Source organism: Megalopta genalis, chromosome 9 (genome assembly GCF_051020955.1).
Source record: "Megalopta genalis isolate 19385.01 chromosome 9, iyMegGena1_principal, whole genome shotgun sequence".
In the NCBI taxonomy this organism is placed as follows: Eukaryota; Metazoa; Arthropoda; class Insecta; order Hymenoptera; family Halictidae; genus Megalopta; species Megalopta genalis.
In genome coordinates, this window is record NC_135021.1 from 19,473,851 (window position 1) to 19,500,726 (window position 26,876).

General features: G+C 38.3%; 2 protein-coding genes across 4 annotated transcripts; one reads left to right on the plus strand and one right to left on the minus strand.

Moving 5' to 3' along the window:
- Positions 1 to 238: 238 nt before the first annotated feature.
- Positions 239 to 10,264, plus strand: LOC143260002 (trypsin-7). Its single transcript, XM_076524420.1, has 6 exons — positions 239 to 482; positions 1,121 to 1,182; positions 2,174 to 2,262; positions 3,176 to 3,314; positions 5,284 to 5,547; positions 9,344 to 10,264. The coding sequence occupies exons 1-6, from the start codon at positions 410 to 412 to the stop codon at positions 9,488 to 9,490; spliced, it is 774 nt and encodes a 257-aa protein (XP_076380535.1). The 5' UTR covers positions 239 to 409; the 3' UTR covers positions 9,491 to 10,264.
- A 1,642-nt stretch (positions 10,265 to 11,906) lies between these two features.
- LOC117224631 (trypsin-1) lies at positions 11,907 to 26,636 on the minus strand. Of its 3 annotated transcripts, XM_076524443.1 has the most exons (8): positions 26,496 to 26,635; positions 26,082 to 26,355; positions 25,943 to 25,995; positions 22,608 to 22,696; positions 22,359 to 22,497; positions 20,989 to 21,105; positions 17,281 to 17,427; positions 11,907 to 12,620 (listed from the first exon to the last, which is right to left on the minus strand). In XM_076524443.1, the coding sequence occupies exons 2-8, from the start codon at positions 26,125 to 26,127 to the stop codon at positions 12,465 to 12,467; spliced, it is 747 nt and encodes a 248-aa protein (XP_076380558.1). In that variant the 5' UTR covers positions 26,128 to 26,355; positions 26,496 to 26,635; the 3' UTR covers positions 11,907 to 12,464. The 3 variants fall into 3 exon arrangements, with proteins under 3 accessions (XP_076380558.1, XP_033333610.1, XP_033333611.2); XM_033477719.2 differs by having other exon boundaries at positions 26,082 to 26,622; XM_033477720.2 differs by lacking the exon at positions 11,907 to 12,620 and adding an exon at positions 12,627 to 12,922 and having other exon boundaries at positions 26,082 to 26,636.
- Between the last annotated feature and the right edge of the window lie 240 nt (positions 26,637 to 26,876).

The following is a 26,876-nucleotide window of genomic DNA, read 5'->3' on the forward strand; positions in this document are numbered from 1 at the left end:
ACTCGACGTGTCAAAATTTCAGGACTTGTGAAGCGTCCAGTCGCAGAAACGGTTCTTTTAAAATATTACCGCTCGTTTCAGCATTTAACGCAATGAATTATCTTGTTGCACTCGTAAACAGACACATTTAAAGCCGACTCGCGTTAAGACCACACTTAATGACTTTGTCCAAAATGAACGATTTAATCGGCCGTTGCGCAGGCGGCGCTGACGCTTTATTTCAGTTTCAGTCCTTCTCCTTTTTGCGTAATCGACGCGGAATCCAGGTCAGCGGTCCGAGACTTTCGTGGATCGGAAATTTTTCGTCGTGTCCAAGTAAATTGATACGAACGACAATTAACCCGAATATCGAAATAAAAGAAGGGCGAGCCAGATGGCGGAGAAGTAGTTCCTTCGGCAAGTTCCCGCCATGTATACCTTCCTCCTGTTTCTGTGGTCGCCGTTCGTGCCAGTCGCGTTGTCGCAGTTCTTTTTACTGCATCGTAAGTACACTCAATCTCCATAAAGTACATCAGCCGTGTAAAAACAGAGCCGAACCACTCTGCGATACAAAAGGATATCCACGCGAACCGATCGGCTCGAGTCGGGACGCGTTTCACGTCGCAAATTAACGCGCGGTGCTGTTCGTTATTCGCACGATCCGCCGAGAAAATATTACAATTTTTAGATGTTTTTAAATAATTATCTAGCCTCCATGCAAGGCGATTAATAATAATATTTGTTTGTTAATATTCAAAATTATTCTCACTATTCTAAAATACCATGAATAAGTTAAATAGGCAGGTTTTGAATCCATCAAATAATATAAATAATATAAATAATATTTCATCGTTAATTTATATTCGTTTATAATAATTTTTTCTATTTTTAAATACTAAAAAATAAGTTAGCAGACACGATAAGTGAAACAAATAATTTTGGCCATCGAAATCGGACAAATCACCCCACTGTGCGTTGTCGCGAAATCACGAGCACCTCTTTCCCGCTGGTCCGATTGTTTTCGATTTAAGGGAGCCGATTAAGTCCCATCGAAACACGACGGCCAGTGCTACGCTCTAATTAGAATTTCTACAATAGCCTTGCAAGTGGAAAACGGTAACTCAACGATTGATTCTTTCAGTCGATGACGAGAGTCGCATTGTTGGAGGCCAGCCAGCATATATCGATGATCATCCGTACCAGGTGAGTGTTCCGATGCTACAAATATCGAAAGACGGGAATCTAGTTTCTATGATGTACTCATTGTTTATCGTTCGATCTATTGTTCCATTTGAAGTAATTAGAAGGAAGATACCACAGAGAGGGAAAGAGACCAAACAACCATAAATTCAGACCAAACAAACGATGGTAGAATTACGTGTACGAGTTCCTTTGTTCTGACAATTCGTAATAGAATCACTTGTCGTTTTTCTGTAAAATGCAACAAAGCTGTACAACGATGAATAAAATGAAAAATTAACTTCCCTTTTAGGTCGTTTATTGACGCGATTAAAACTGATGCATTTCCATTTCTCCCAATCATGTAAATATTCACGGAAGATAAACTCGGTGAACAGAAATTTTGCGATACTCGCGGACACAATGAATATTAACCTTTTCAAGAAAATTACTATTTGTAGAAAAACCGTGAATTGGACGAAAGTATACGTTCACTTGCAAAAGACTATTTATTTATATTAGGTTGTATTTTCATCCTTAACACTTCTAATAATTGGAACACAATCGAAAAGCATCATGAAATTTTTCTCCTGCATTTACTGCTTTGTATTCGACCTACTCGTTTCCATCATAAATGCATAAAATTCGCAGTGTAATTATAATCTTAGATCTAAGACAAAGTAAGGCATTGCTCACATTAACGCGACAAGATTTCTTTTATTCGAATGAAACGTTCCCCAAAATTAATTGCCTCCGATATTTTTCGTTCGGAATAAAATTTCAAGGCTATTGTTATTCAATGCGAAGCGGCGACAGAGAGTCTGATAATAACGAGACATTTTTCGTTTCAACAGACGATAATCAGTTTGCCTTTCACAAAATCTCCGGTCTACGGACAAAAAGAATGCAAATCCGTGCTTAACACGGCTGCGCTGATTATACGGGGAAACATTGCGAATTTCACGGCTGTCGGGGCCGATGATTCGCAAAATTGATATACCGGCGAAATTTATAGGTGTCCCTCCGATATAACAATCGTCACGTATGCGGTGGCGCTATCATTAGCGAGGAATGGGTCGTTACCGCCGCGCACTGTGTCCAGAGGTACGCATACTTTTTCGTCAACTGTGCATGGATCTTTTTTTTAACGACGCTTAGCTGAATTTATGAATCACGTTATCCAGCGTGTAACGAAAATTTATTGTTACCGCGGACATCGCGGACAAATAGACAACTTGACGTTAACGAGAAGTCCGGTTATCCGAGACACGACGAAAGTACAAATCTCCAAATTTTGATATTCCGGTGGACAATTATTAATTATTTGCAAAATTTTGATAGAATCTGTGATCCGTTGTACCGAACAAAAGTATAAGTTTTATAATACAAATGTTCATAACAATAGCTACGATTCAACTTAATGTTTATTCTTATATATATATATATATATGTAGAAAATGCATGTATTTTAAAAAATGAACATTTAGTACATTTTTTCCATAATTCGAAATATTTATACTGTGCTGGTGGACACTTTCACACAGCTCTGTATATAATTATACGTGGATTTAGTTTTCAACTATTTCAATATTTACGGAAACATGTATTTTTAGTTTAGATAAACTTTTCAAAAGCAACTAGCCAGGTTGATCGAAGGGAGCATAACTAAAAAGATCGTGAATGCATGAATAGGAAATCGATGTCTAATTCTGAAGCACATATTCAGAAGACAGCAGGATATATCGAATTTTATAGGAGAGCAGAGCAGCCGATTTCATTGATTTTAACTGAATTCGTCCATTGGAGATCGTTACTTTTCAAAATAGATATTATTTTAAAAACAAGATGATTCAAATACCAAATTCTTACCATAAAATCGTAAACTGTCGTAATATAAAATTTTATTTGTAATATCATTCTTACGTCTTCTCGGCTCTCCAATAATTTCCAAAACATCCTGCAAATATTTTTACACAGTCCTCTGTCATTTTGGTTTTATAATAATTTTCCGTTCCAGAGCCTTCGCTCCATTAATTTCGATAAAGGCCGGCACTTCCGACCTGAAGGAGGATGGAATAGTCGTCGACGCTGAAGAAATCATTACCCACGAGATGTACGATCCCAGGGACTCTGATTACGATATAGCTCTAATTCGGGTGAGTGGCGTCCACATTTTAGATTAGAGTCGAGAAGTTTGATCGCGTGTTTCGGGTTCGCTTTAACAAACATTTTGACAGCCCGGTGCATGGTGACTGGGTTGCTGGATTTGGAAATATTTCACACACTTACCGAAGTAAACCAAAACTATTCCGTCGGCAAATAGTCCTGAAACGCGAAGTAAGTTTTAAGTTAGTTACCTTTTCCAATTTAATTCTACCTATCGCTCTGGATTTAGCAACGGTTTTGTGGCCCAGACAGCAGCGTGTACATTAAGGTTTCTATTAGAAATATCTTCTTTGATGCAGGGAATGTACTTCTAGATGTAGGAGAAATGTACCAATTACTATGGTATGAAGCTTCGATCGTACTTTATTTTAATATTTCTCCTAATTTATCGAGCTATAATCTAATACCTAAATAACTAGATACACTGTTTCAATAAATATTTTATTAGGTAATATTGATTTTATCTTTAGTTTGAAGCTGTTTTAAATTAAAAGCCTTGCAAACTTCCTTTTTCTTCGATTCATCTTCCTTCTTATTTCTTAAACACATTCCAATCTTTTTAAGTCTTCCTTTCTGATTTTGAAGCTTCTCATTCTTGTTTATATGTACATTATATATAATAATAATGTTAATAATTATTATTAACTTAGATTAGATATAAATAATTTTTCATGTATAGTATAATATATATAAATTCACAATAATTGTACTGTTTCACTTAAAAAATACTGTCTTAAACGCAGCAAATCTAGTGAATTATTCTTTCGGGCGAGACAGTATAAAATCTTGATAAAATCGTACCATCCACCGGATTAATTCTGTATCAGTTTACTTACATAAACACCATGAGCTTCCACGATGTTATGCCCTTTTCCAATCGGTTCAACGAATTGTTTTCCAAGCATCAGCATCTCTACGGCTCGATGGCCGTTCGTGCGGAATCCGGTACTTTCATCGAGGTCAGATCGTGTCCGGTATTGTTTGTAAAATCGCAAAGAAAATATAGGATCTCTCTCGTATTGTGCTGACGATATCGTATTACCGAGGCTCGCGGATAGCCAAGTAAACACTAGGTATTCCGGAACGTTCTGTCCTGCTTCGAGGCTCATGTTTTAACAGAAACGTCGTTTATCATTTCGTTATATTCTAATTCTGTTTTCTTTGCAATTCCTCGGCCATAGTTTTTTTTAAATCCAGTCTCTACTAACTCCATTTAAATTAAATTTAAAATATTCTAGAATGAGGGAAAATTACTTACTTAGAATTACTTAGAATTATTATGATTAATTATTCGCCATTACACGCACACGAATAAACCAAATGGTTGTAAAACTATTTCAAAGAGAATATTGAATTAAATCGTTCTTTTTTCTCCAATTCTGGCCTGTATACAAATCTTGCTGAAGGATTTAAAATCGGAGCGACAGAATCAATGGGAAATGACGTCGAGAAAACAATCCAATCACATATCATAATGGAGAAACTGAAATTTTATCGAAAGTATCGAATGTAACAGGAATTTTCAACGTCGAAAATTCTTCGTGCGACATTCTCTACAATTCTCCCATTATTCTAGAACATTTTAAGCAGAATTTAAAATCATCCCTCTATCCCATTTCTGTCAAAAGTTCTATGTTTTCGACGCAAACTTGGTCATTTTCTCCTCCGCGCGCTGATGGAGCAGTTAACGCATTAAAAATGCAGAGTTGTGTGTTCGAGCAGCAGAAGGGTCGACTTCGAGCGCATTGTTCAACGGTGAGAACGTAACCGGTCCGAGCGTACTCTGCGTCCGCGATCGATGAAGTTTATTTATTAACGGGGCGATACGCGTCCCCCGTCGAATAAAGCCAAAGAATTCAATTACCGTTTCACAATCAATTCCGCAATGCGCGCAGCCTCTCCGGGCGTTCGTGTTCGTTGCCGCCGCTCGCCGTTACCTGAAACCAATTACAATTTCAGTTGAAAAAGCCGCTGGTCTACGGGGGCCGAGTACGGCCGATCCTCCTGGCACCGGTCGCTGATCATTACCAAGCTGGCACCAAGGCGGTGGTGACTGGCTGGGGAGTGTCGAAGAGCAACGGCCGACTGACCAACCAGTTACGTAAAGTCGAGGTGCCCCTCGTTTCTAATACCGAGTGCGCCCAGCTCTACGGCACCCGGCCGATCACGAGGAGAATGATCTGCGCCGGTTATGTAAATCTGGGCGGGAAGGACGCGTGCCAGGTAATTGTTTTTCACTGATTGTCGTTTAACCCTTTGCACTCCGCTGTCTCCTCTCGTGGGACATCGTAATTCTAGCATATCACTCGGATGTCCCCTCGAGTGGGACATTCAAGTTTATTAGCGATTACGGGGAATTGAGTTGTTTCAGCGCAACTTTTTCAGACATGCATGTTTCCCTGAAGTTTTCTCTTGAAATGGCACAAGAAATCAAATCGAAATATAGTAAAATTACTAAGATATGTACAAGAAATGTCAGCGGGTTTCGACGAGAACGCGAGAGGCGTGCTCACGACGGTCCGAGCACTTCAAACGCGCCATTTGAAAAGAGCGATAAGGCAAGTTTGGAGAAGGAAGGTCGGTACGCGAACATAGCACGCACTGTATAGTGAGATTTAGAATCATAAAATCTGGAGGAAAAGATTTTCAAAGCTGAACTCGGTCTGGTTCGAAGCGTCGAGCGGTATAGATAGATCTAACGAGTGAGAAAATCGGAAAAGTGATTCTTCTCTTGGTAAATAAATTGTTTGGTAAAAGTTTTTTTGGTAAATATCATCTTGTGAGTTAATAATAACGATTAGAAATTTTCAACCTATGTATTTATTCATATCTTTTATTAGAACAATGGCAAAACGTTAAAACAGGAACGAGTCTCATGACACAAGTAGTAGCGAAGATGAGCTCCGGATAGACGTTTATACAGATATGTTAGAAAGACTAACTGTAGAAGGTTTTCATCTACAGTTGTCTAATAAATAGAAAATTATTACCATCAGAAATCTTTTTCACGAGTTCGAGTTTTATCTGGATGTCCTGGTCAATATCCCGACGGTCTTACAGTTATGTGTTTCATGACCCTACATTGCTCTAAAGGTATTCGAAAAATTGGCAATGTTATGGGCCTTGGAAATGGAGCACCACTTATCTACTCCGAAATAGTGTAACTGCCAAGAATACCTCAAATATCTCAAAAACCAATTTACCTGGAAGTATGCGGGTGTCTTTGGTAAATAACCTTCTCTCCACTGAACTAGAATGAAGTCGACGTTTATAACATGTAATCCTTCGCTCCGCGAGGCGAACTGAATTTCAGAATATTTTTACTAATTTCAATTTCAATTAATATTAAAATTTACTTTTAAATTCTCTGATGTATCAATTATTACGAATAACATATAATAATTAGAAATTTAAAGTAATCCATAATAGTCTTAAATGAACTGTATTGTCATCTTTAATTACAATATCTCTTATAATATTTAAAAACGGCAACACATTTAACTTAAGTTAACCTTATTGTGGAATATCAATTATTTACAGCTTCCTCAAATAGGAATATTGAGCCAGCAAATTATTTAATTTTAATGATTCGCATTTAATTTTTCTCTCTCTCCGCTTCTTAAATTGTCCACTTTGTGTACAATCTGAGCGTCAATTAGGGAGAATTTACTGTATATTGAATTAATTGTTAATTTCATTTTGACCCGATGTAACAGCGCAGAGTTAATTTTATTTATCTCGTAGAGAATTGCAACTGCTGTGCAGAAATATATATACGTTGACACTAATTACTTTTACCTCAAACATAGTTTGTCGATTATCTAATTAAAACGATACCTTAACTTAATCTTTGTTAGTTGCATTACGACAACGTGGAATCGTTTTAGGGAAATTGCAGGAATTGTATTAAGCAATTATCTACTCTGTCACTGAAACAAAAATATCTTGAAAATAAATTGATTTATGTCACAGTTACCGGAACATGCAACGAAGTCAGTTCTGCATCTATTCTTGCATTCCAATTTCCGGCGTGTATTTCCTATTGAATATTTAACTGGAGGCAAGTGCCGGCACAACAGTCACAGCTTTATTTGATAATTTTGTTAACGATTCACAGAGCCTTTTGTTAGCTAACCAGCTTTTCTACGTTAAGAATGTATTTTAAGTTGCTTCGCAGAAATACATTCCCTGCGACTTCGTATTTCTCAGACTCATTCTTACAAGAAGTACAACGGATGAAACGCCTAACGTTGAACATTTTTGTAAAGGAAAAAGTTACTTCAAACGACCCCAGGAATCACCCCTTTCCATAAGATAATAAAATGAGATAATAATTTTCCATTTAACATAATTATGGGACAGCCTGTAGATATCGTACTCGTGAAAAATTCAGCATATATATTTATCTTTATCGTTACCACGTGATACAGCTTCCAAAATCGACATACACTTATCCCTAGCTTAGTATCATCGATTTCTAGTGGAAGACTAACTGAGAGATATCGATAGAAAAAACACTCGGATTGAAAAGCATAAAATGTAAGTGATTTTACCTTATCCACAAAATCTGGAATATTTCTACCTAATCGTGGAAACGTTTCGAGGAACTTTAACGCGAATGTGATTCAAGAACAAAAGAATCTAGAACGAAATTTGACGGAAGTTGTTTTACAAATATTAGATGAAAACGGAGCCGATACGGCAGCGTAGATCGCCGTTACGCGGCAAGGACTGCTGGCTGATATCTTTATTTCCGTTTTATCGGGTTCTCAGTTTTGTAACAACGTGAGAATTGCCGGGGGTTTCGCAAGTAAAATGCACCGCGCCGCGCCGCGCCGTATCGGTGCAACGGGAAGTAGAGGATAATATATCGTGGCCAGCTGTATCGATTTTCACCGGATGTATGGCGAATATCTTGCCCGGATGGCCCACGAAACAGCATCGTTAACCCTTTACAGTCCAATTATTTGTTGCTTTCTTGTGTTCGTTGACTGAATTTAATTCAACGATACTTCTCCGACCTCGTTCATTATCGACGAAACTCGCGTCTCGAACTCGTTGCAATTTCCCTCCCGATATCTCCACTCACGAATTCGAATGGTATCACGGATGTCGTTCCAATCGGATAAAAGGGGATACGTGCCTTTTAATTGAGTACCGCGGTTCTTCCGGCCAGTTTAATGAGAAGTTTCCTAATTAAATTCCTTCGAGCTCTTGTTAACTCACTCGCAAAAATTGAAACTGGCTTCGTTATTTTCGGAACACCGTTTCGAAGACGTTATGTACGATGCTTCGTTCTAAAGAGAAGCGTATTGCGCGTGGCTCGTGGATTTATAGATGAACACATCTCGGTATGTATTTACATACATTTGTTGGGTTGAGAAAATTCAACAGAAGAAATTGAACGAAGTCGAGGAGGTATTTTAGTCTAGAGCGCGTTTTTTTTCGTTTGCTTGGTATTTATTTTATAAAGAAACTATGCAATTTCTTGCATCGACGTTTTTCATACTGTAGATCTATTAACTCTTTCAACGATGTTTAAAAATTTTTACAACGAGAAGTAGTCAAAACTGTTGCCCTTATATTTGCCATGATTCCAGCGGTTTTATTTGTCAGAAACAAAACACAAGGAATATTCTTAATCAGGATTCCTTTGACTATCGCAGTAACTACGAGGGAACGAGAAATAATAATTAATATTTCTTTTAACTTTAGCAGATTAAATAAATATAATGTTAATTATGCCCAAGAAGAAACCAAAGGCACAGTAATTTTGATAACCGTATAACTTTGCTTTGCAAGTTTAATGTAATTAACTAAAAATATTTTAATTCTATGAAATTTTGAGAAGTTTTCGGCGCGGCCATGAATATGTTAATAGCAGGGAAAATACAAGTCTGTTCGCCCATTATCACTTGCAACAGCTACACAAAATTTTGACTATCGACTGTCTCGCCTCGTGTTTACATTTGTTCTCTGAAGCGAAAAGTCTGTTGACAACATATTCTTCTGTCTGCAGGGTGACAGCGGCGGACCAATGGTGCAATACGGGAAACTAATCGGGATCGTGTCATGGGGTATCGGGTGCGCGCGCCCATCTTACCCGGGCGTGTACACGCGCGTTACAGTTCTTCGCAGCTGGATTACAGAGAACACTGGTTTGTGAGAGAACTAGGCGAAACAGCACATCTCGAACTTTTCCAACAATCAACCACGCCAAGTGCGAGCCGTTGCAACATCGCCACCGTCTTTCTATAGAGAGGGAGTTTAATCGTTTCCTGAGCCACCGGACTCGTTCTTGCGGCGAGGCGACCCGTGAGAATACGATTTTTCAGTTACCTATTTTATCAAGGACTCCGCAATCCAACGATAACGTTATCGTTCGATAATACTGTACGAATTATAAGTGGGACCTCGATAATCAAAATAAATGGGAACAAATACAGACAAATGGACACAAATGTGTCTGTGTTGTTAGTTTTAACGGGTCGAAGAGAATTGCCATATATACTTTTCTTTAGGACAAAGTAATAAAAAAAAAAACAGAGAACAAAACGACTTATCTAACTGTAGTTTGAAACATTCGAAAGGTCAGTTCTTTTACTATAAGAACGCGTGGAGTCGATGAGTTTCTCTTACGACCCTTTGCTTTATTTTTAACATTTTTAAGAAATGCATTTTGTAAACTCATTGCATTGAATAATACAAGCGCATTCGCGAACGCGACAGTGTAACAAAGTAAAGTAATTTTGGTATTAATATTGTAAGTACTGCTTTTTTATTCATTGTAACTGCAGTCTAATCTTAAATTACAGAAATCTTCTTGGCGTCTTTGGTTAATATCACATTTTTGTAGTTTCGGCAAGGAATAATCCTTTCATGGAAAAGGAACTGAAAAAAATTAACAAAAATTTCCGAATAAAAATATCCCAACAACTAATGACATAATAATCAAAATGGTTTTCCTCCCCTACGTTTACTTTATATAAAACACTTTATTGTTAATATTGTACTCTATTAACGTGGTTACTGCAGTTGTATGTTAACTTGTCAACGGAACGTGTCGATCGGAGTAGAATAGAGAAATATAGATATATATCATATATAGGGTATTAAAAAACGGATAATAGAATGTCAGCTTACACGTAAACGATTGCTGCAAAATTCTTGGCGGGAGTTTACCGCAGTGTCAACGAACTGTAAACTGTAAATTAGGTCTAATCTATGTACTGCCTAAAATTCGACTGTTTTCCCCTACTCTACCGTGCCACCTGCGAAACAGTTGTTCGTCGTAATTGGATCAATTACCGCGTTCGAAAATATCACTTACAGCAATCGATCGGTGTAGCCCCGGCGTTTGGACCATTTGCAAGCGCGGGCAAGAGCGTTAACGAAGCTCGATATTATCGCAACATTTTTGGCCGGAAATATAATTTCGCCTCTCGGTTTTCACCGTTGCTCGCTTATTTAAACACGGCGACGTAGGCGGGTCGATAAACGAGTCCGCACGGCTCCTAATGTATGAGCGTAACAAGTGGTCCCATAATTGAGCCGGTTATTTCTCATCGGAACTACCAGATATTTATCCGCGCATTTAGCGCGCAAAGATACTATTAGTTTGCTAATGAACGAGCGTGGAATCGTGGACAGCCAGTTTTTTTGCCGCTCGCGGAAATGAGTCACCGGGTCGTCGCAGTATAAAGTACCAGCCGACGAAACCGCTAATTAACCGGATAATCGATAAACCTTTTGGGGTCTCGACGCGCAGATTGTAAATTCGTTCGAGCCTGTGCAAATGTTGTCGCGAATTTTACAAGCTCCGAACGCGGCTCGCCGTTCTTTTTTTTCTACCGGAATTTCCGTGTTCGAGAACCGTATCGGTTACGAATTCTCCGGATTCCTCGGTTATGTGGGTTATACAAGTTGCGTCAAAGGAAATGTTTCAGGCTGTTTCTTAACATACAGAACGTTTTATCTGATTTACGTCGCTATTGTATTGGGTTGGCAACTAAGTAATCGCCGATTTGTTCAATGAAATAACAAATTTCTTTTTACTTGGAACAAAGTTTAATCTGCAATGTATTTTCCATTTTGTTCGATGACCTTTTGCCGTCTCTCCGACAACTTGAAAATTCCATGCTCGTAGAAAGTCTGATCCTTTTCGGCCAAAAACTGAGTTAAGTGAGATTTTACAGCGTCATCGTCATTAAAAGTTTTACCACGAAGGGAGTTGTCCAGGGATCGAAATAAGTGGTAATCCTATATGATGGGTGTAACCCATTTTATTTGCAATAAAACGGAAATTCAAGGTGTACTTACTGGGTCCAGAAAATTAAACGATAAAATTGAAACGTAACGCTAATATAACTAATATAACAAATTAACAATTAGTCAGGGTTTTGGTTCGGATTACGTTGAAAGAAATGACTAAATAAAATTATAAATAATCCTAACCCAACAGTCAGTTATATTTTTGTCAAAAAGGTTCGCACATTCCAGCGTTGATATCAAAACTGTCTTCAAGAAAGGAACATGAAACATACATCGTTGCGAGAACAGAAATAATAAACAATACCACCGGATATAATTACCATGGAAGAAGATCGTTCTTCAGCATTTATTTGCATACAAAAATCATTTTAACATCTACGATAGAGCGAACAGCAAGTTACATTCTGTTTTCCACTAACCCGCACAATTATCAAACGTTCGCATTGAAAACCGCGTTGCGCACATTTCTCTGTTTCCGCGCGAGTCGCGTTTTCGCTCCGGCCGCGGCTAGAGACAGAAATCCGTTAAAACACTTCGCTCGGCGAAGGAATGCAAATAAAAAAGTGAACCGGCGTCAAGGAAAAATGAAACGCCGCGCGCAATATGGCGACAGGAAGTCATTCGTGCGCGGCGAATAGGTGGAATTTCCTTTCTCCCGGCGCCATTATATTTCCATAAAACTCTTTGCAGCGTTCGACAAATTTGTAAAGTTACGAGAGAGCGTTTTGGCGTCGCGGGGAGCGGAGACGCGGACGTGCGGAAACTTCTCCGCTTCGCTCCGCTCGAAGCGCGGCACTCGCAGCGAGAGCGCGAGAGCGTTTCTTGGTGAAGGTTAGCGGTGTTGACATTGTAGTTTCGCGAATATCATCTCATGTATAGCGGATGCCAGAATTCGCCGAGATCCACGCCGCGTAACTGCTGACACGGGTGTACACGGCCGGATGTATCATAGTTTTACACCCTAATCCATAGGATAGAACGCCAATCAGCGTCTGGCCTTCCATCAGCGGAGCACCTGGATCGCCCTGCAAGTAGACGAGGGTTGACAGTTTCAGTGATTACTCGCAGCGCGCGCCGCCCACGCTGATTTGCTAATGCATCGCCGATTCGAAAAGAGGATCGCGTCGCCCGATTCTGCTCCACTGTCCTCCAGAACCAATTATTTCGGCGGTAACGCGACCGGTCATTTCGCCCTCTCTACCTCGAATGAAAACTGTCACGCCTTCCAACGATATCGCGTCTCTACAACCATTAACCCTTTACCTCCAGATTTGCTTTCAAGCTGACACATAGGGGACAACCACCGTGAATGAGATATGAATTTTTCCTGTAATAAAATTATAGTTGTTTTGTAACTATATTAGGTGTATCTAACCGTATGTAATGTAGCAGCTAAAAAACGTGGGTATATAATTAAATACCAAGTGATACGAACTGACGATTTAATGCTACATAATACGTTATCCACATACGTTTTTTTAGCTGCTACATTACATACATAAATAATATATATAATATAGTAATTATATTATTATAGAGAAATTTATCTTATAAAGTTATTATATCCGTCAGCGACGAACGTTATAAATCAGGACGCAGAGAGAGACACGTCAAACGGATCGGTGGTAGGAAAAAAAATAAATCATCGGAAAATTCTCTTTGCCGAGGCTGACAATTATTTCGAAGAGCGTTAGAATCGTTACGCGATTCGGGAGCGGTCTGGAAAATTCCAATTAGTTTTCCCCTCTTAAAGCAGGATCGTATTCAGAAAATCGTATATTCGAATCGCCACCAGCGCCCGTTCGCCTGATTTCAAAAGGCGGGCTGAGTTATATGACTTTCGGGGGATTGTATTTTCCGTGCGAAAATTGGGCAAAAATGGTATTGAAATCTATTGGCGGCCTGGAAGAGCCGACCGATAGGGTATCGCTCTTTACGCGGCACCGTCGAATTTATTGTTATTATTATAACGATGAAAGCGCGCGTTGAAATCTCTATTGCATTGTGATAATTTTCCATTATGCGCCGTGAATGGTGTTCAATAGCCATTCAAACGCACACACATACAATTGCTGATAACGCGATGCATCTTTTGTGCTGTGTCTTACAGGATGCTTGGATTGAAACGGTATTCATTTATTGATATTTATCCTGAGATGAAACTAACCACCTAAGGTGACTTGTCCAGCGAATCAACACTTAAGCTGCACGTTCTTTAAAATGATTATGCGCGAATCGTGGATAATCTCTGACCGATTATCGTAAGCAAGCTGTTCTTTCAGCTGCTATCTCTAGATTAATGTTTCTGGCTGATTTACACTTTTTCGCTTCGAAGAAATTATTGTGCAGATTTCATAAAATAAAATCGTTTCGTTCATTATCATTCTGCGAATTTACCCGTCGCGAGCCGTCTCGTGAAGAGTGACCTTCTGTACGAGTTTGGTTACCAGATACGCACATAGGGACAGCATGGAAGATTTGTTCGAACGTGTCCTCCGATAACGCGCGAGGAGGAACGACGAAGCCGATAGCTCGATTGAAAAATACCGACGTTTGGCTTTTCGTGGCGTGCAACATCGACCCAAGCTGAAACGGAAGCAGCAGAACCAATCGGCAAAAGCCAGCGCAGTGGAAATGAGCATTAATACACATGCTAGCCGAGAGATTAAGTCAGATTTACAAAGGGGTGGGGGTCGAAACGGGTATATTGGAGTTCCGGCGCGCCAACGTAACCCATCCACGCTCCTTCGATTCCAAATCTAGTTTAATTTCCCGGCTGCCATGATCGTGTGCCTGCCTTTTGCCATTCGCTTATATTTAATCTGACATTTCATTTGTTTAGTTAACAGTTGCATTGCTACTCGAAATCATTCGCTGCAATAGCATTCGCTAAACACTTCGATCGTGTTATACACATACACGGTCGGCGCGTACCAAGATGCATGAGTCAAATAGGAATCTTTATTGTCTGAACCTAATAGCATGATATTCATAACCTCATTTAATAAAGTTCCCATTTTTAATCGAACATGCGCAATTTCGACGTAAATAGAATTCGCAGCCGAATCAACATAATTCAAAAAGATACTATAGGTAGCCTCCTTTAGCCGAGTCATTCTAGACACGGTATAAGTGCATAAACTTTTATAGTCGAGTTATCGGAGCAGGCGTACTCGAGAAACGCTACTCTGTAACGTAATATAATCTAATCTCGTCACCGGATGATTCAAATCGCGCTTTACTATCAATTCTCGGTAAGTTGCACTTCGCCGAGTACTGGCGTTTAATATATTCGGAACGCACGGCGAAGCCGCCGCGCTGCTTTTCGCGGAAAAGGAAACATAATTCAGCGAGGAACGGGCTCGTCTTCCGCCGAACGAAAAGAAGATTAGAATCTCTGTTCAAACGGTGCTCCGTGCTCCGGGTCCCCCGAACGATCCCTTAAAATATCGCGCTGCAATTAAGAATCATCCCGCGAATCCCTGTCATCGCTGCAATTAAAGAAGAATTATAACAGTCCCAAGCACAATGCGCAGCGGACACGTTGGAACGAGCACAGCTCGGTGCAACTCGGGGACTCGTGACAAATTTACGATGATTTAAATTAGCCCGAATATTCCTTGATTGAAAGCGCGCCCCAGCTGTTTGTCGTTCGTTTTACGCGTTAATTATCGTCCATATAAATTTGCCGGTTTCGTCGAGCGCGTCGGAGCTTCGCGATTCGCCGCTGACGCGGCGCGACGCAGCGCCGACTGGATTCGCGCGAGAAAGGGTGCGCCGCGCATGATTTATCGGCGAACGTTAGACACGGTTTTTTGGGGTTGCAATCGCGTCCTCGAGTCACAGACTTTATTGTCCGCTTATTGGGTGCAATCGACAGACGGAATTCGTCGCGGGAGCGTTCGCCCGGCGCGCGTTGAATCGCAGGAGGACGGTACAAGTGCGGCGCCCACGCATAAAAGACAATCAGGCCACCGAATCCATTCGCTTCGTCCACCTTCTCTTTTTTTCGTTTTTCGTGTTCGCGAGCGCGCTATGGTGCCCGGAGGTCGGAATTTTGACGCGTCGATGAAAGAACGAGGAACAAAGACGATTTCCCCGGACGAGACGGAATTGAATGTTCAATAATGAATGAGCGCGCGTTCAATGATCGACGCGATTCCCCGGAGCGGGTAAATGGAACCGATTCAATCTAAGCGTCAAGCGCTATATCCTTCGAGTTTAATCTGATGTTTTTACGCCTTTTAACGAAACAACGCCCTACAGCAATTCGATTGTCTGCAACGGTCGCACAGCGCGTCGTTTATCCCGAAAACGCGGGAGAAGCTCGTTTTAGAAAATTATCATCGTACCAAGAAACAGTTAATTGAACATATAAGTTATGATTTGGTATGATTTTTTGTACCATTTGTTCATTTTACACTTAACTGCACAGCTTCGAAGCGATCTGTGTCTAAATCATCCGAAACTGTTCGTATCGTTTGTAATTGTTTTATTTATATCGATCAAGCGACGAGTGTCAATTGTTTCGTTATTCCACGTTCGCCACAGATAATGTTTTGGTTGGTATAAGAAGTTTTCTCCTGCTTCAGGTTTTTATGAAAGAATTGATGAAAATGAAAATCTTCATAAAGATCCGCTGAAACTATAAAGTTTAACGACTGCAAGTTTAAGCCGTATAACAAAAAGTGAAAATATCATCGTTAACACCAGAACTATAAACCTAGTTAAAGAGATTGGATTCTTCTTTCACAGTTCTTGATATTATAAAAATGTTTCTATCAGATATTTTTAGACATATACTTTTTTAATCAAGGATAAATTATAACAGAAATTATAGCAAGTTTAAATATATCCAATCGTGGCATTGTTAAAAGTTATTTATATATGTTTATATAATTAATATTATAATTAATTGTTATAATTTTATTTACATATATTTATATAAGTTTATATATTATTATATGTATTATTATAAATTATTATATATAACGCCAGTGGCGTTAAAGTAGTTCTCGCGTTAAATGCGAAAACCGAGATTTTCTGCTTTATCTCGAAAAACGAAGTGATCGTGAATCTCTTAAAATACCGTGGCACCGAAGCTGGATGATCAATTTTCACGCAGAACGGAGTAATCCGAAAAGAACGTTTCAAATTCTCATCAACGGTTTGCATTTTGTTGATGGCCAAAGAAGAAAGGGTTGATATATCACCGATAGAACTCCCATTCGTTGGAGATCCGGCGGTGCTAGTTATCAATAGCAAGCGCATATTGCGCCGAGCCATCTATCTTCCTAATGATCACTTCGCCGACACATCGGATTGGGAAACTCCCCGTTTATGCGGCCGTCAGACACATTAGCGGCCCGTTTTTGGGTGTCGGGTTTCTCATTGTTCCCGAAACGGTTGCGTCTGACATCGAAGCCCATAAGCAAAATGGGCTGGTTAGGTAGAGGTGCTCGGGCCGCAAAACCCAGTGCACGCTGGGTCTACAATATGTACATGCACACACCGAGAGACTCTGGACGACGAGTGGCGTCGCGCGACGACGCGACGTCGAGGGATCTGCTTAGCAGACGCTACAGGATCTTAGGTGTCGCAGGGTTGTCGTGGCTCGCGAATGCACACAGCCCACCGTTTCACCATTCCCCACCCCTCGTCAAAGTTCCCTTGTCTTCATCTTACCTGACACGTCTCCACCCCGAGGGTCATGTTACCGGCGCAAAGCATTTTCTGGAACACCGGCTCGTAGCTGGGTATCTTCGAGATGCAGGTGTCTTGATTCACTATTGGCACCGCTGTCGCTGTCAGTTGCGTCTCCCCTGGTCCTTCCTAGAATTCGTTCGTTCGTTGCAATCGCCGAATTCCAGTTATGACAGGGGTACTATTAGGTCTACCGGAAAGTTCTGTCCGTTTTTTAATTGAAATATAACACAATAACGCATATGGATTGAAACTTGAAGTGACACTGTCGGACAGAACTTTCCGGTAGACCTAATACATTCTTCGTGCAGTAATGCACGGTTAAATTTACATCGATTCGTTATACGTTGTGAACGTATAATTTGATTTTGTACGTAATAAGAGATTAGGATTTATAGCATAATCCAGTTCTACGATGAAAATGTGCTCACTACTTCAGAAAATTTTCATCCGATCAACGACTGTTCGTGTTCGATATTTAAACGGAGCCATCGCAGTCAGCAGAAAATAAATGTGGAATAAAGAAAATTTCATTTTCAGTAATTATTGTTTTGCCTTTCTATTTGTAGCAGACACCATAAATGATATTGGACTCATTTTAATAATAAAAAAGTCTTAGCTATCCATTGGTGTTATAATTATAAAAAAAACTTGAAAATTACTAGAAACAAAATTTTCACTCTTGTATGTTTACTTTGATGATTTGATGATCTCCTTTCTTCTCATCGCAATCACTGTGGTTGGAGAAGAGTGAGAGAAATGTCAATTGTCAATTTAATATGTTAATTTAACCGTGCACCACAAATCTCACTTAATTATCAGTGAAATTAAAAAATCAAATTTCCTTATTTTTGGTTGTTCGTCAATGAAACTTTATCGTTTTCGATTTATCTTTCCGATTAAAATAACGTCATACGTAATACGTTCACGCTTGTAATTACTTGTGCAATGAGTTCTACACCGAAATTTTAATCACTTGTTATCCAAGTAATTATGATCGTAATTATATCGTGTTTGGTGTTTACGATGCGAGAAAATGTAACATATGAACAAATCAAAATGTCATTAGGAGTCTTAAAAATTTTCCCTTAATATATCCCTTAGAGCTTTTTTTTACACGAATATTACACCGTTTGGTAGCTGTTCACAAAAAACTCATTTCTGCAGGATTTCAACCCTGTAGTTAACCTGTACGGCTAGTTACGGGATAAATTAGATCGTGCGCTTTTCCGCATATTTTCTCTTTCCGCTTGCTTCCTAAAATTTGAAAAAAATGTAGCGTATTTCGAATCGGAAGTTGCATATTAGAGAATTTTTTCAGATTTTTCGTTGCAAACTGAAGTGGCAAAAAATGGAAAATTCCATAATCTATTATATTATTTTATTATATATAGAATAGAGTAGAATAATTATTATTATTATTAGACTACGAATTTTATGCTTTCATGACAAAAACGAATCTGCAAATACAGAAGACTATAGAAGAATTGAAGAATATTATTACAGTATTTACAACTTGTGAAAATTATTACAGGAGGAAGTTCATTTCTCTTTAATTGCCGTTTCTTACATTTGATTTACAACATTTTTCTTTTGCTCGAAGAAAATGCAGCTTACTTGTTGCTTGTATATTAAATGTGTCAGAAAGTAATATTGAAACATTCAATAAGAAACAGATGCAAATGATTCGCCAATGCAAAAGTGCGATATTTTCAATATCTTTTGTAATATGATCTTGATTACTTTTAATTAGATTGAAGGTTTGATCGTTATCAATTTCGATTGGTTTATCAGATCACTTATTATCTGTAAGATTAAGAACTCCATCACGAAACTACTTGAACCATTCTTGCAACACTCTTTAATTCACTACACTATCGGCAAGCAAATGATAACAGTATATAGTAAGAATATATAGTAACAGTATAGTAACGAATTTTGACATTTTACTATCACATTTATATTATTACTATATTATTTGTATAATATAGAGTGATTCCAGTTTACTGGAATCTTAAAAATTACATATATTAGATTCGTGAGACCTGTTTCAATTTTAATTAAATCTAACTTCAATGTTAACAATAATTAATAATTAGTCACCATGAAACAAACGTGTTCAATAAATTGTCCTTGTCCATGTACGTTTGGGAGTGTTCAATATCACTAGATTAAGGATTTTTATGCAAAATAAGACTGGTGTGCGTGTCAAAAGTGGCACAAAAACTATAAATAACTATAATAACTACGAATATAATAATAACATATATAACTACTACTACTAATATAACTACGAATAACTGGAATAAACTATGCAGACATTTATTTCATGTATTTATAGTTTTAACAAGCTGGAAACAGTGCAACAATACTTTTGATTACGTCTTCTCATTTCCGTCGTAAATGCATCAAATTCGAAGACTAATTACTATTATATAAAGCAAGAACAATTTAATTTGATCTTCGTGTGGCCATGGTATTCGTGTAATAACACAATAAATATTAGTGATTCTCGCGATGCCTTTTATAGGAGTTTTGTACGTTTCAATTGTCTATGGTAATTAAGCGTTAAGTCGTTAAGTCGTTATAGTGCTTGAGTTTGGACTGTAGATTCGGATAGTTAGTAGTCTACCTTGTATCTTATTTATGTAATTGCTGTATAAAAGATTGGCACACCACGATACTGGTACTCGGAGCACCCTGATTCCACGCTATCATGGTGACAGTTTATTGTTACAGGCGTATCATGTTCCGTCCTTTGGTCCATAACGAAGCAACTTATATGTTTGTGTTCGTACAACACTACTCGCTTGTACATCTCATAGAGTAAAGCCATTATTATTTTACTAAAATGCGTATACTCTGTAACACATTGTTCTAGGAGACTTTATAATATCCTATGAATATTGAACAAACCATGGTACACGTTATTTGACAACAATATTACTGTTGCAGTGCGGTTACTTTAAATCCAATTTCTCATCTTTCTGACAGAGAATCAGGGGCGTAACTGTTACATCGATATAAAAAGGGATCGTTAGATAACAATTGCTACTTTGACTCAAATGTTTTTAGATAGAAGCAATAAATTCATTAAAGTATAAAGAAAAGAACATAATTTTGTTTCAATTTGGTTTTCAATCAATTTAGTTTACGTTTCGCAATTAATAGCTTCACCTCGAATAATCAACACGATTTTTTTTCAAATAACTATTACTCTGGATTTCTGAAGAGATATTAATTGGTCAGAATTTTTGAGAAGCTTATTATTATCAATAAAATAGAAATAAGCCGATTTTTTTGCGGAAATAGCAGTGTTCGACTACAAACGTGTCAATTTTATGTTTTACCGTTTCCACTATGCATAGTGTTTGTACATATCCGAGCCGAAATTGAATCAGATATCGCGTGAAAGCGAGTATTTAATAAATGAACTCGCGCTTTAATGACCACACGATGACACAGAATGATAATTATTAGCGGGCAGAGAACGGACAGCTTGAAAATAACTTTTGCGCGCGATACGATACGGGGTGTGTAACATCCTTCGATGATATAGGTACATGCGCCCGGTATTATATGAAACTGATTAGCGAATTTAATCTGGTAAACTGAGAAAGGCAATTTTAAATATTTCATAGTGGCATCGATAGCTATCACCAGCACCCAGAAAATACGAAACGGACTCACGAGGTTGTGTTTCCATCCTGTCACGAAACAAATCGTTCCATCGTTCGGTTCTCCATCGCATTCGTCGCGTAGGCCAATCGGAAGCAATTTTTCTCCGAATTGCACGGGCACCTTTAACTGCATTAAAAAAGATCGTGTTTTAATATTTGAATGTCCTAACGACAAGTCCGTAAATTTAACAACTGGACCACGGACTTTTATGGAAAATAGAAATTGTTTGCATTCACTGCAAGATTCCAAAGTTACATAGACATTTATTGGATCGTTCGGAAAGCTGTTTCGTTTTTTCAAAAACATTTTGTTTTATAAGAGTGTTGAGAAAGCACTTGTGTCAGTATTTTGCCAATAGAAGGCAGGACATCTACGAGCATAAGATTTCAAAGCTGCTAGAAAAGTGTGAAAAAGTTTCTTTTTTACTTTAAACATTGAATATAATATTCATAATATAACATAAACTATTACACTATAATGGTAAAAATTAATATTTACCTGAGCACAGAATTCAAACAAAGATTATTATCATAACCGTATGTTTTGATTAATATTTGTGACATTTTAATACGGCATTCTATTCTAGATTTTCATGTGCAAAACACACAGGTAAAGTTTGCATAAAAACCCGTGGGACAGGCTGTACACCCGCGCACGCGAGAACAATTATTCGAAACAGTTCCGACCCCGTTTGTTCTCGGCGATATAATTAACTCAATAATTACCGTTGCGCGCCGATATACGCGCGGCACATTTAATCGAGCGACAATACATCACTGTTCCAATGTTTATTAAACTCTTTTCTCTCGCCGAAGCATACTGTATTATGATATTTCCCTCGCACTGCAAATCATTAGTACATTACTGCAAGCTATATGCACTCGGTTCGGAGAACCGGTTTTTATTTGAACCAATAAGATCGCACATAGAGATAACACCCATAAATTGCACCCAGAACTATGTAGTTTCATCGATGCAATTCGTGAAACTGTTGATAATAGATCACGAAGATATATCAACTGCAACCCCTGGATATAAAAGTATTCGATTACCTTTTAACACGTAGTAATTTTTTTCATACTGGTCTAAACGACTTGAATCTTTTTTATTTATTACAATTATTTTATAATTAAAATTATTATTGTCTCCAACACTCTTATGTTCTTCTTCCGAGAGAAACGACACACGTTGTCGTTGAAATAGCTGTAAAACGATAGCGTCGCTATTCGCGCCGGCTCACCTTATAGAAGCGATAAAGCAATAATAAAATTTCCGGTCGGCGTGTGCGCCGCCGTGATAAACGTCCGGCTTCCGGCTCGCGGGCCGAAATGTCGCGGAATAAATGTGCTTTCAGCCGGTTTTAAAAGCTAGCCGTGTACCTTTATTAGCGCGATGTCATTCAGCAGCACGTATTTATCAAAATCCTGGTGCACCAGGATGCTGCACGCCTCCAATTCATCTCCGCCGGATGCGAGCGTGCCGGTCCGGACTCGCACGAACACCGTCGACGGGTCAGCCCTGCAAGCAACCACACCCGGTTCCGTAAATCCGCTGATTTTTTTCCACGGCGAGGCAATTTGCGTGGCGCGGCATAAATTCCGCGGAGGGGAGAAGAAATATATACTCGCCCGAAAACGCAGGATGCCGCGGTTATGACCCAGGACTCGTGCACCAGCGCGCCGCTGCACGCGTGTTTCCGGTTCTTCTCGATGGACACCTGCAACACGAACGACGGTGATTTGAACGCGTGGCACACTCCGATAACCGGTTCGATCGCTGTTTGTTACATTGACGGTACAGCGATGGACTTACTGTCAACATCGCTCGCACGTGCCCGTGTTTTTGTATATATTATATACAGTATTATACAGTATTGTATTATTATATATATATTATATTATTATCATATATACAGTATTATATTCCGAATTACAGTAGCATTTCTTTTTAATTTGACGGCGTTGGTTGTTGGCGTTTCTCGGTGAAAACTAATTTGTACGACGAAAATCACCGCTCCACATCACATGATGTTGTCACTTTTATTGCATGTTCGACATTAAATACTTTCTTCTTGATTTTCAGCAATAATGATTTTGGGATCGTCTTTATTAATGAAATTCTACATTTCCGAACTTTCGACATTTTAGATACATTGAAACGCACTAGCGCAAAATTCACCTTGCTTCAATAAAGTACACACTTTTGGCCCCATTGTAGCCCCATAAATCTTCTATGGGGTTCATATCAAGGGTACATGCAGACCATCCCATTAGGGGAATGTTCTGTGACTTCAACCATTCGCGAGAATGTACGGAAACACGGACCACTGCATTGTCCTGTTGGAATACAAATTCATGTTCCCCATTTACGTATGCTAAAAATGGAATTAAAACTCCATCTAACATGTCTACATAATTCTCGGAATTCATTCTGTTAGAAATGAAACAGAGTTTCAATTTTCCGAGTGAGGAAAAACCTCCCCACATCGTTGCGCCTTCACCTTGGAAGTTTCTGCTTAATTTGTAGTCATTGTTATTATGAAAATCGTGCCAATACGAACTATTGGGTTGGCAACTAAGTAATTGCCGATTTCAGTTATAGATGTCTCTCGCTCCCATTTTTATGATATCTGTAAATGTTATATTATAAAATTATTATTATTATTATTATTATGTTATTTTTTATTATCCGTGAATGTTAGCAACTGGACAAATTGAATGCAGCGGTGAAGGAAAAGCGACCAGAATTGGCCAATCGTAAAGGTGAAATGTTCTCAGATATTCTATAGAAAATTATAGAGGGTCGAAAGTCGACAACTTTTCGATTATGATTTTGTGATTCCTCTGATTTTGTGGAGCGACGTATTTTTTAGTGGAAACTGCGTACCGAATTTTGGTTGATGAGTTCATGGCCCGGAAAGATTGAAAATTTTTGTGGCTACACGTGAGGTGAGATACCCACTTGGTGCTCATGGTGGCGGTACGGAATGGTGTGGTTAGTTTGATGGGGTCGTGAAAAGTTATGTTTATGCGTCCGTCGTAAAGTATTAGCCCATCCCGTAACCAACACGAATTTCCTTTCTTATTTTTGAACGTTGAAATACAGAAACGCGATCGCAATCGTATACGTACAGTCACGCTGAAAAGTATGTTGACACCTTCTAAAACACAATAACTTCTTTAAAACTAGACTAAACGACTTGAATTTATTTTTTAGATGACACCTTCGTCTAATTTTGCTGTTGCTTGGTATGACAAAAGAAAACTCACGTTTTTTAACCCTTTGCACTCGAGTGGTGACTCTCAGGCACCACTAAAATTGTTATAGCACGTTCCAAGATAATTTTTATATTTACAAAGCTTAGATTTAAGAAATTGCTAAATTATTTATTGCCGTAAATTGCCGTAACTGTTGTACCACAAGACTCAATTTAATATAAAATGGAAATACTATAAATGAGAGAAATTATTTTTGATTTATAGTTAAAATTGCTTCGAGTGCAAAGGGTTAACTTTTTTATATAAGCCCGTAAGTTTGTGGAATTAGTAAATGATATTGCTCATTTCGATAATCGATAAATTCGGAGAGATGTTAAATACACAGATAAGAAGTGACTCATTAATGGAACGTATGAGAATTTATAAATGTTTGATCTCCAAAAACAAGATCACCGTAAAATTCGTATCAATTGTGGAATTACACGATACTGTGCATTTCGAGAATCGATAAGATTAGAAAAGTGACCCATTCACAAAATAAATACAATTTATAAACTTCCGATACTGCACAGTAACAAGAAATGGAATATGTTTTACTCAGAAAATTGAAAACTGTGCAATATCAAAATAATCACAGTAAAATTTTGTATAAGAGGACGGACACGTTTTATGTTATGCAGATTATCTGAATATAAATTATGCGTGCTCTTGGAAATGGAAAACATGATATAAATATTAATTAACAGTAGTATGGAGGAAATATTGTAAATATAACAGTAACACGCAGTTTCATTATTCTAGAAGAGGGAAAAATGTACAAATTAAAAAAGTTTTACCATGATACATTTCACTTAAAATAAAAAAAAGCTTCTTTTTCTAGCATGCGAGCACTAATGTTCGCTTTCAGTCGCATCTGCTCCTGCTACATTGTAAAAATGTAAATACAACTCGTAAATACCGTGTTATACATCCCCTTTTTTTCTTGTAATATCAACACTGCCGCAATTTCTGTGCCCTAGCCCCTGTTATAACATGTTCTACTGTATTAAAAAACGTTCAAGTCAGAGAAGCAAAAAATTGTTCAAAAAGTTGCTTCGCACATGTTTGCTTTTATTCTCATACTATAAGAGGGAATTTAGCATTAAATTAACGTTAGCAACAATTACTTCGGTTCAAATAAATGGAAACCCTACCTCTTAAGAGTTTCAACTAAAATTACTTCAGGATATGTTCATATAATTAACAGTTTGATCATAGAAATAAAATATGTGAATGCTTTCATCCTACGTTATTAATACAAAATAATAATAGTATTTAATATATAATAATATAATATATATATATATATATATATATATATATATATATATATAATATATAATATATAGTAACATAATATATATATAATATATAATAATAATAGTATATAATCCTAATAAGCAGTTTCTGTAAAAAAAACATATCTCATATCGTGACAGACGCAACTGTTGAATTTTGCCGACGTAGTCCCCGTTGTGCTACTTGGTAGACGTTCCAATGTCTACGTTTCTCAATGCAAATTAGAACAAATATTTCAATTTCTTACAAAATATAATTTCTGCATACCGTAGAACCTGACAAAAAACACTAAAACTCTAGAGAACACAATACGACTGTTTTCCAGAAAGTGTTCGAAATTTATCGGATTTCCGACGAAGAGAATAGATGGTATTAACAGATACAGAAGATGGATCTTGTTGACTTACGTGGTACGGATAGTCCTCGATGTTCACATGCCTGGTATTTGCGGATGCAAGAACTGCGGCGGAGAGTTAAGAATATTTGCATGAAGTTGCAAGTCACAGAAATGGATTCCGTCGAACAGTCACGTATTGTCCAACTCACCGTCCTCGAGGAGGATCCAGATCAGGAACAGCACTCTCTTAGACATGTCGACACAAATTGACACTGAGCTGGGAGCCCGGTCTGTCAAATTATTGGACCAGGAATCGGAGAGTGGTCGAATTTTGTCACCGATAAACGTCGTTATCGATCATTGGTCGCTTTCGAAATCGTGTTGTTCCGTGCATTTCAAAAATCCCCCGGCAATCCATTAACATTTATTCTGGTATAGAGCGGCAAAGAACTCTCAAGTCGGACGAAACAGAATATCTCTGTCCTTTGTCGTCGAGCGTGTTCCGAGATAGATCGTGATTAGCGATAGCGTATCCAGGCCGAGATAATGGAACAAACGTGTCAAGATTAGTCGCACGTTCGATTCCGAGCGATTTAAAATTAATTGACGGCGCGCGCACTTACTAAAACGCATTTCTTGTACACGTTCACCGAGTTCGTGTGTGTGCACACACATCTCCCTCTTGACTGCTCGATGCTCTTTATTTACCAATAGTTTAGAAGTCTCCGACGAATCGACTTATCTGTTGAATGGCTGCGATATGAAAGAAGTATGAAAGAGGAAAATGATAGAGGCACGAGAGTAAAGAGTAATAGAATAAAGAGACTTTTAACGGCTTTAGCGACGAATCAATGTACGAAAGGATGCATTTATATTTTTTCTAATAAAATGTCGTAGAGCCTCGATTACCCAAAGTGATCAAGGAAACACGAGTGTTCGGATAATCGAACTATTATTTAGTTATAGTATTAAATTCATTGTTTTGTATACAATAAATAGTTTTA